General features: G+C 36.9%; 1 protein-coding gene across 1 annotated transcript; it reads left to right on the forward strand.

Annotated features, from left to right (window-relative positions):
* LOC103720627 (DNA replication licensing factor MCM7) lies at positions 1–10,087 on the forward strand. The gene is made up of 15 exons (XM_008810428.3): positions 1–176; positions 255–322; positions 405–464; positions 541–767; positions 1,410–1,587; positions 2,433–2,555; positions 4,016–4,105; positions 4,744–4,886; positions 6,110–6,287; positions 6,696–6,887; positions 7,393–7,565; positions 7,661–7,864; positions 7,974–8,139; positions 8,301–8,522; positions 9,568–10,087. The coding sequence occupies exons 1-15, from the start codon at positions 146–148 to the stop codon at positions 9,670–9,672; spliced, it is 2,160 nt and encodes a 719-aa protein (XP_008808650.1). The 5' UTR covers positions 1–145; the 3' UTR covers positions 9,673–10,087.
* Positions 10,088–10,656: the final 569 nt, after the last annotated feature.

A 10,656-nucleotide genomic window follows, 5' to 3' on the forward strand; every position in this document is an offset into this window, starting at 1 on the left:
GGCCCCCTCCTCCTCTTCCCGCCAAAACCAGCATTCGCGCCCGCCAAAAGCCCTAGGCCCCTTTCTTCCCCTCTCTTCCTCTAATCCCATCCATCTCTCTCTCTCTCTCTCTCTCTCTCTCTCTCTCGTTTGGTAGCTCTGAGGCATGAAGAATCTCGACTTCAATGCCGACAAAGGTACTTCCAAATTCCTGATTTCTATCATTTCTCCCGGCAATTATATCTCGGTCTCACTCCTCTTCTTCGAATCCTCAGCCCTTGCCAAGGATTTTCTCAGCAACTTCGCCGACGCCCTCGGCGAGCCCAAGTACCTCAAGCTCCTCGTAAGCTTCCTCCTCCAACCGCCCCTTTCTATCTCCTCCCCGCTTCTTCTTCTTCTAACCGTAACCCTAACTGGAATTTCAGCAAGATGTCTCCAACCGCAAGTTCCGCGCCGTCCAGATCGAACTCGACGACCTCTTCAATGTAAGCCTCCAACTTTTTCCTTTCTTGTTTGTTGCCCTAGATCTAATGGTGGTTTTGGTTTTGGTTTTGGGAATAGTACAAGGATCTGGATGAGGAGTTCTTGCAGCGGGTCACGGAGAACACCCGGCGCTACATCAGCATCTTCGCTGAGGCCATCGACGAGCTCATGCCGGAGCCGACCGAGGTGTTTCCGGTGGATGAGGATCGTGACATCTTGATGACGCAGAGAGTGGATGATGGGACGGATAGTGCTGATAACACTGACCCGCTTCAAAAGATGCCTTCGGAAATCAAGCGGTTCTTGTAAGTGTGCTTGAAAGTATGAAGGACTCGGATTTTGTCTTTGATGTGTTGTTTCTTTTGGTTGTTTCTTTCTAAAGGCTTCTCATGATTCGTGTTGCACCTTAAAACGTTTATGATTTAAGATTGTGTTCAGTAGAATATATCAAGATTAGAACTAAACTTGGGACGACCTTTGAGGTGCGTGTTAAGATCATCTAACCCAACGAAATGTCCAAGGTTATATTATAACACTCAAATTAGTCTAATATAAATGTTTTGGAGCTGTGTGAGAGAGACATTTTGAAAGGAGCCGACTAAATCTAATGGAACATTTCTGCAAAGAAACTGATCGTACTGCAGATTTATGCTTTTCTAAATCCCCTTCAAGTAGGCTGTACAGTTCAGACACATCTGACAAATTTTTTGTTTATAAAAGTGGAATGCTGCTTAATTTTTTCCTTTGCAGTTTGACAGGCATAGTAAATTATTTATGTCTCATTGGTTGCTGCTATGGGATTGTGTTTTATTATTGATATGCCATTGATACTCTGTTTCGTTTTTATAGGAAAAATTTTGGTCTCTTTTCTTTCTCTATCTGTTCTTTTTATTTCCTTTTGTTTTATTTCCATCCATTCTTAACAAGAAAACCTTTCTGGCTTTCAGTGAAGTCTACATCAAGGCATTCTCCAAGGGAACCCCACTGACCATAAGACAAGTCAAAGCATCCAATATTGGCCAACTTGTAAAGATTTCTGGCATTATAACACGCTGCTCAGATGTTAAGCCCTTGATGCAAGTTGCTGTTTATACATGTGAAGACTGTGGCTTTGAAATTTATCAGGTATCATAAATTTGGAAAATGTGCTTTTGCATCATCTTACCCTTTGATTTGATGCAGACTATTTAATGGCTATGCCAATGATTCTCTTCTACTTTTCATTTTTCTAAACTATATGCTGAATCCTTGTGTCAATATTGTAGTCTGTGGTGTGTGTCTCACAGACGGCACCTGTGGCACTACGGACGCACCAATATTTATAATTTACAGCAATCTTAATGTGTTGCCCTGTTTCTAGGAAGTGCGATAGCAACAACTATAGCCATCAATATGTCAAGATGTTGTAATGGAATATGTCTATTGGGATTTCCCACTGAAACTTGATTCTTTCTTTCTTTCTTTCTTTTTTAATTTCTATGATCATGGGAAGAGTTATGATCCCCATCAGTGGTCTCAATGTTGTTGTCAATCTTGTTACCGTCTCTCGGAAGATCTATAGCCACTTATATAGTTTCTTCTTAAATTTTTATTTTCTTCAGTTATTGCTCAAATACACAATGAAAGATAGTTCAAATTTTATGAACGCTCTATGGATTTACAGCTGTATCAATTCCTGTGTCATTCTCTCTGTGAAAATTTGGCAATTTGCCATGCTTGAAACACATACGTTTCACTCTATATGCAAAACAATCTTTCGTGACAATCACATCATTTATCCCAATGATTAGTTAAACGAAACTGAGGGCTCATGTCCGACAATTCCAGTCAAGTCTCTGCTGTATATATTCTAGCTCTGACCTACTAATTTTTTTATTCTCTTTATTTCTAATGTCGTAATTATTTTGCATCAATGTGATATGTCCATTGGTATTATATGCTCAATTCTTTCTTCGTTGCAACAAAATCAGGAAGTGACTGCTCGAGTATTTATGCCCCTATTTGAGTGCCCGTCAAGCCGCTGCAAAATAAATAAGGCAAAGGGGAACCTTATCCTTCAGCTTAGAGCATCAAAGTTTCTGAAATTTCAAGAGGTAACTTCAGCTTCTTATTCTTCATATCTTTATATGGAAGGAAAGCCTTTCTTTGATAGAGTTAATAATCTGTTATTTCTTAGTAACTGCTTTAGTATTTTGGATGCCAGAGGTACGACCTCTGCAACTCCAGTCCTCTAAAAGTATATATGCTTTGCAGCATCAGTGCAAGGATCACATTTATTTGGGAAAACACATATTTAGATCAATAATTGGTATTGAGATGGTCTGTATAGGTTCTTGTTGGGGGGTCGAGGTGACTATATTTAGGAGATCGTCTAGCATTCAGTTGAAGGGCCAAAAATGGAGAAAAAAGCAATCAATGAAGACTTTGAGGAATTAGTGAGAATCATAGTGGGACTTAGCCATGTTATTTAGCCTTTCTGTTACAAGTATCTTTATCAACTTGAAAGGTTTTGGGATTTGCTTTTCATTCATTTTCTTTGTGTCTATACCTAAATCTTCTCCTTTTTCAGTTTGCAGCTTCTATGACTTCAAATGAGAAGAATTTAGTATATAAAAATACTATGCATAAAAATTTGGTTGGGGAGAACCAGGGCTTTGAATTGGCAATTGAATAGTTGGGTATTAGTTGAAACATGATTGTTTTTTTGGAAAAATTGTGCTGTTGCGGATAAGCTTCAATGCACATTTCTCTTCTCTTCCTGCTTATATAACTTCATGTTACATAAAATTGGTAGCAGTGCAAACTCATATCTGTAGGGGAAGAACTGACTACATGAAAATGCTATGAAAAAATTTGGTTGTGAAGAGTTGTGGCTTTGAATTGGCAATGGAATAGTCGGTAATCGGTTAAAACATGGTTGCTTTTCAGAAAATTTGCATTGTTCTGCCTCTCTTTTACGTCTATAATTCTCCTGATCTTTCTTCTCCAAAAGCTTCAATCGCATTTTTCTCTTTTCTCTTCCTGCTTCCTAGACCAGCAATATATGTTTCTCCTGCATTTTGATCTCTGGACTCAGATATGGAACCAAATGTGATTGGAAGCATCTAATAAGATTCCAAGGTAGCCTTTATTTTTTTATATTTGGAATGCAGATTCTGACACCTTATTGTTATTTTCCCTGTTCATGAGTTTCCATACATTTATGCACATAGTAAATTATGTTTTCCTTTAGGGCTTCGACAGTTGGATACACATCAGTATTGTTAATACTGTTCACTTTCATACAACAGAGGAGCATTATAGCATCTATTCTGATGTCTTTAGACAATTTGACTTGCACAAGGATGTGTGTATATACAGTAGGAATCCCTGTTCCCTTCAAATTTGATGTTATGATAGGGTTACTATGGAAAGAAACTATAAGACATGCCAATTTCAAACTTTATAAACTTTTCTCGTAAATGCATTCCCTTTTCTGTTCCAGTGCATTGCTTTCTCTTTTATTCTTATCCATACATTGATTGCTTTTTTGTTTGTTGTGGTTTACATGTAGGCAAGGATTCAGGAGTTAGCAGAACATGTTCCAAAGGGCCACATTCCACGGTCTTTAACTGTTCATCTCAGAGGAGAGCTTACTAGAAAGGTTAGTGTGTTATTAGGATTTCTTTTGTCATGTTTTTTTTCTTTGGTGGGCGAACAGACATGGTAAACCTGAAATTTTTCCACACAAGTTGGTCCCTCATTGAATGCATAACAAGTTCTTGAGAGGAAATCATCTAATATCTCCTCTGTTTCTAGAAGTATGACGTGAAATGATGTTGTGCCCCACCAGGAGCCACAAACTGATCATCCAGTGTTTCTTTGCCTTGAACTTTATAATTATCTTCCTTTTTGATGCTTCTATTTTTTCAAGAGGGACATCCAACCACTGCCCCACTTCCAGTTGGTTGCATCATGAGACAGGCTTCTAGATCCACATTGTTTTCTGTCTTTTGAACATAATCATCTCCCTTCTCTTTAAAGGTTCTTTTGCCTCGTGGATTTGTCCTTAAAAGATGCAAAGGAATAGATATTGGGTTGTGAATTGAATTTTCCAAGGACAGTTAATTCTATCTGAAAGTCAATCAGAATTAGATGCAAGAAATAAGGGTCGCATATACTTCTATCTAAATTAAAAATGGCCTTCAATTGGTGGAGGTGCTTTATTACATTTGCAGCTTTATTAGTTTTATAAAACTTTATCACTAATAAAGCTAGAAGGTGAAATCGTTGGTTTATCAGGTTGCCCCAGGTGATGTGGTTGAGTTGTCGGGGATTTTCCTTCCAATTCCTTACACTGGATTCAGAGCAATGCGTGCAGGCTTGGTTGCAGATACATATTTGGAAGCCATGTCCATTACCCAATTCAAGAAAAAATATGAAGAGTAAGTCAGATCATAACAGTCAACAGTTAATTATTCAGTCCATTTATCGATGTTGGTACTTTGACGATTTTATGTCAAGATTTTAAAGTAACTGATTGAACATATCTGTTCCTTAAAAGTCATCCATCCAATTAGAAGCACATGGAAAATTGTTTTGTTTTTTTTAAAAAAAAATAGAGCAAACATATATGGTAACAGCATGATTTTTTAATTACAATTTTCTAAATCTTAGCTGTTGAGATGGTATATGTTAGCTGGGACTATACAGAAAATAAAGATATCCTTGGTGGTAGAAACACTATTTCTTCCATTTGCAGACTTCATGTGGCAAATAAGGCTGCAGTTTTGTTAGCATGGAATAAAACGAGAACAACTCTTTAGGCATTTTATGTTTGTGATTCTCCTTCAATTACTTTTGGTCTACCAATTTGCGCATCAATAAAAACAAGTGAATTCTTTCGTTAACTCCTGCTACTATTTGAAGTTTGTAGATGAGGAAATATATGCCTGTCAAAAAATGGACTATACGTTTTTCACACTCATTACATTCTTTCTCAAAGCTATGTTAACAGAACGTGTGTTCTTTTAGAAGGTTGGCCAACTACATTAACCTGCAACACCTATTTCAATCATTTTATTGTTGTCACAGCACTGTTCCTTAAAAGGGCAGTAGAAACAAGTAAGCGTTACTTTGATCTTGCTTGTCCAAATTTGATTAGCTTGTCTAGCTACTGTGGCCTTTCATTAGGTCTTATCCTTCTAGATTTACCTCATCCAACTCTCTTTATATGCAAATGTAAACTGTTCTCAAGTATTATTTTTCTAAGATGCAAGTCCTTTACTTCTAATCCAGGAAATTTCTGTGACTGCACTGTCCATGATGATATGAAATTTATCATGTACTATATATGGAATTATAGCAATTAGGGTACAAATAAGCACTATAATAAAAAAAGGCTAATGTACTATCTTTAATTTGCATTGAAACATCCTTCAGGCTGAATACATTCAGCAAGGAAACCAAATTTGGAGTTAAACCTGCTTGACAGATGCAAACTTCTTTTTACATTGTCATCCTTCTCTGTGCAAATTTGTTGTCAAATGTCAAATATCATGTGAAGATCTGAAAATTCCTTCACCAGGAGTTAGTGAAGCTTAATCTTCTGATCATTAAGCACTTAATTAATTCACAATTTCATATAAAGCTATGATCTTTGGTGCAGATATGAACTTAAAGATGATGAGCAGGAGAAAATTGAACGTCTCGCTGAGGATGGTGATATATATAATAAGTTGGCAAAGTCGTTAGCACCTGAAATATTTGGCCATGAAGATGTTAAAAAAGCTCTTCTACTACTACTTGTGGGTGCCCCTCATCGAAAACTCTCGGATGGTATGAAGGTAAATATTAAGTGACATTGCTAACTTATTAGTGTTATTATGATTAGGTCATTCAGTCCTGACTATGCTGACTTGACACAATATTTTAGTTTATTATGTAATAAAATATCTAATTGCAGAATGCTTGTATCTCATCTCACTCTTCAGGTGTGAAATTTAAAGAAACACAAGCATTTGCAGTGAAAAAACAGTGACATATATTTTCCTTCTTTTCTTTTACAATGAAAGAAATGGGTTTTTCTTCTTTCAAGTCCATTTCCAGAGCCAGAGAAATTTCTGAGATGTGATTTGCTGAGATAAAACCAATATAACTTTTTCTATTTTAGAAAATATTCTTCACTGTCAGTAGTTAAATGGCTTAAGATGAATATTAACCAGCCTTGCATGAAAACCAATTTTGATGTGCAGATCAGAGGGGACCTGCACGTTTGTTTAATGGGAGATCCTGGGGTTGCAAAAAGTCAGCTACTTAAACACATTATTAATGTTGCACCAAGGGGAGTGTATACTACAGGTCGAGGAAGCAGTGGAGTTGGTCTAACTGCAGCTGTCCAGAAAGATCCTGTCACAAATGAGATGGTTCTTGAAGGAGGAGCACTGGTGAGACTGATCTTCTTTTCTTTTCCTTTTATTTTGCTTATTTTTTCTATTTATTATTACTTCTGTTTAATCATATATAGTATGTACATATATAAATATGAAAATTTATATGATAATGGACTCTCATCATCCGCTCAATCCTTCAACTGTATGATGATGATGATGATGCCTGTTGATATATGCAGGTGCAAGTTGAGTCTAAACATAAATGTCTGTGCTTATAGTTCATATCTTCATGGTATTTCCAACATGTCCAGTCATAACTTTGCATTCTCTGGCATGGACATGCATGGCATGCTCTTGCAAGCATATGTTGGCAATTGGCTTTCGTCGCTTGCTTCCTGGAAAATACATGGAGCAAAACTAAATCACCAAAAATGAAAGATGTTTTGCTTGTCAGAATTCCTTAAATTTTCCATTTCATTCCATACTCTGTGCATTTTATTTTATAAAACTTTTACAAATGAGTATGGAATCTAAGTTGCTTGAAATATTAAATTTGCAGGTACTGGCAGATATGGGAATATGTGCAATTGATGAGTTCGATAAGATGGAAGAATCAGATAGAACTGCAATCCATGAAGTGATGGAGCAGCAAACTGTTAGCATAGCAAAAGCTGGCATCACTACGTCTCTCAATGCAAGAACAGCTGTTCTTGCTGCTGCCAATCCTGCTTGGTCCTAATTGAATCTGCATTTTTTATTTTATTTTGATATTTTTGTGCTGAAGGCCTATTTATCTTAACAGCCTAATATCTCTATTTCTTTTTTAGGGGAAGATATGATCTTCGGAGGACTCCAGCTGAAAATATTAATCTTCCTCCAGCTCTTTTGTCACGTTTTGACCTCCTATGGCTTATTCTGGATCGAGCAGACATGGATAGTGACCTTGAAATGGCAAGACATGTGGTCCACGTGCATCAAAATCTTGAATCTCCTTCACTTGGATTCACACCACTTGAACCATCTGTTCTGAGGTAATTCTTCTTAATATTTTTATGTATCTGCTAACAAGCCTTGTCATATATTTTTGTTATTGATTCAGAAAAATCCTTTGATGATGTAACTATTTATTCTCTTACACAGAGCATATATCTCAGCTGCACGAAGAATAGTTCCTTCTGTCCCAAGGGAACTTGAGGAGTATATTGCTACTGCATATTCTAGCATCCGCCAAGATGAAGCTAAATCAAATGCACCACACTCTTATACAACTGTCAGAACGCTTCTCAGCATTCTGCGGATATCTATTGTGAGCCCTATCTTTAATTCTGAGTACTTTTTCTTTTTCCTGATTAAACAGTGGTTCTTAGCATTTAGGCATAGCTTGGGTTGACAATGCCAGAGCTTGAATACCCAACACAGATTTTCATTCTTTGTTCATGACCAGGAAATCATCATCTCTAATTGCAGGCATTAGCAAGGCTTCGATTTTCTGAAACAGTAGCTCAGAGTGATGTGGATGAGGCACTGCGTTTGATGCAGATGTCAAAGTTCTCATTATACTCAGATGATCGCCAAAGATCTGGTTTAGATGCCATCTCTGATATCTATTCAATCTTACGAGATGAGGCTGCCAGGACAAACAGCATGGATGTAAGCTATGCTCATGCTCTCAACTGGATATCCAGAAAGGTTAGCACTTATTGCTTAACCCTTTCAGATTTTTATGATCTTATACGTTTTAAACAATTGATAAATTTTATAAACTATAAGAAGCTCCTGAAACCACATAAAGCACTTTGTGTAATCTTACTTTTAATAGCCGACTGGTCTATCATCCAAATTGAATCAGTTTGCATTGTTGCTTTATGTATTGTAAATTCCTATTTGCTACATCTAGATTCCATATTTTTCCCCTTTTTCTGTGCTTTATTTATGGATGTGCACTTTTCTCCTATAGAAGTGCCATGATAAGGCATGTAAGAAGAGTCCACAAATCTAGCATTATTAGAAATTGAAGATGAAAATTGTTTTTTCCATGATTAGTAATATCTTTTTTTTGGGAAAATGACTTAAAATAAGTGCTTATGAGAAATTTGCTCTAAATTACTTGATCTAGAATTGGTGACATGCATGTCTTTGTTTGTTGTCAACAAGACGGGATTTCTCAAGAAAAACATTGCATGGCATACTAGTTAAGAGGCATAATTTTCTAAGTTCTTATTTTTAGGTTTAGTTGAGATGGATGTCCGATCATGGTGATTTTTTTCTTTGACCTTGATATTCTTGTAACCATGCATGTCTTCCTTTGTGCCTGCAGACTAATACCTCGCATTGCCAATGTTTTTATTACATCTCTGAGCCTATTTTACCCTTGCAATTCCATTTCTCACCTCTGCTTCACCGTTGCATTCATGATATTTACATTTTATCTCTATTATCACAGTGCATGGTGCTGTTTACACTTACCATTAATCCTTGAAAGTTGTATGTCATTACGCTTCTAGGTAGTTTTTATGCTCTGTCAGAACATAAATAATTTATGTGTGAGCTTTATCCAATTGATACTTGCACGGGGACAAGATGAACTAACAAGTGTATGTGCTTTGTATTATCCTACACAGTTTATGGAAATAGTGATGTTTTCATTTTATTAGAAAGCATCACCCTTTTCATGATATTTGTCTTCTCGTTTCTGCTTGTTAATGAGATTGTCCTTTTGACATTGTTTGGGCAGGGTTATAGCGAAGCTCAGCTAAAGGAGTGCTTAGAAGAATATGCTGCCTTGAACGTGTGGCAGATCCACCCCAACACCTTTGACATCCATTTTATCGATGCCTGATTTTTGGCGCATCATGTACCACATGGCATGATGCCTCATATATCTCAAGAGCCATTATGGAAGTCTAGAAATTTTAGTCCAGGAAATGGATTTCCAATCTGCTGGCCCTTGAGTCAATCTGGAGAGCTCAGCTATCATGGAAGCCAAACATGTGAAAACTAATTTCTTTTGTGATGTACGGAGCCGTTTCAGCTGATGCTGGAAACGTTCAAATGTGTTATTAACCTTTCCACAAATGCAGCATTAGTGTATTTTAAGTGACAGTCGTGATATTTATGATGTTTGATCTGGTGCTGATATGTTGAGGATAGTATATTATTTGTCAAACTTCGTTGTGGTCATGTTGTATGAGAGCAACACTGTCAAGATAAATATTTTTACCAATATAAATTGGATGTCTCTGCTGTAACTACAATACATGTGTTTATCATCCCCATCAGGTGATGGGGTTTGGAGTCTAAGCTTAAGAGGTATATACCCGGGGTGGGTCTTAGATTGATCCAACCTACCGCAGTCTCATTTGGGTCTGGTTCAGATTTGTATAGTTAAGGAGCCCAGACAGGAATTCTGTACCTATTGAACTTCCAGTAGCTATTAAATTCTTAATAATGCAGCTCGGTAGTCCCAAAACTTGGGCTATTGGTTCATATCTAGATTTCAGTATCTGGCATCAAGGAAGTGGGGGGAGTTGGTTCTCACATCATCTTGGCTTTTTATACAAGAGTTTAAGCTAAAACCATTTAAGCTTAAGATAATTATCAGCAGACGGACGGATGCTTGCTTTTTAATAGGGTTATGCTTTGATCATTAGAGATTAGCAGAAAATGGGCAGGTTTAAGTTGACAGATCTTTCGTAAAAGAGGCAGCATGTGCTGCTTATGCTTTTGATCTTACAAGTTATAAATGAAAGTGAAGTTACATATAGAATCAAGAACATTTCAGGGTTTCAAATAGAATCTTTTTTTTTTTTCGTGAACAAATAGA

The sequence above is a fragment of the Phoenix dactylifera genome, chromosome 1, assembly GCF_009389715.1.
Source record: "Phoenix dactylifera cultivar Barhee BC4 chromosome 1, palm_55x_up_171113_PBpolish2nd_filt_p, whole genome shotgun sequence".
In the NCBI taxonomy this organism is placed as follows: Eukaryota; Viridiplantae; Streptophyta; class Magnoliopsida; order Arecales; family Arecaceae; genus Phoenix; species Phoenix dactylifera.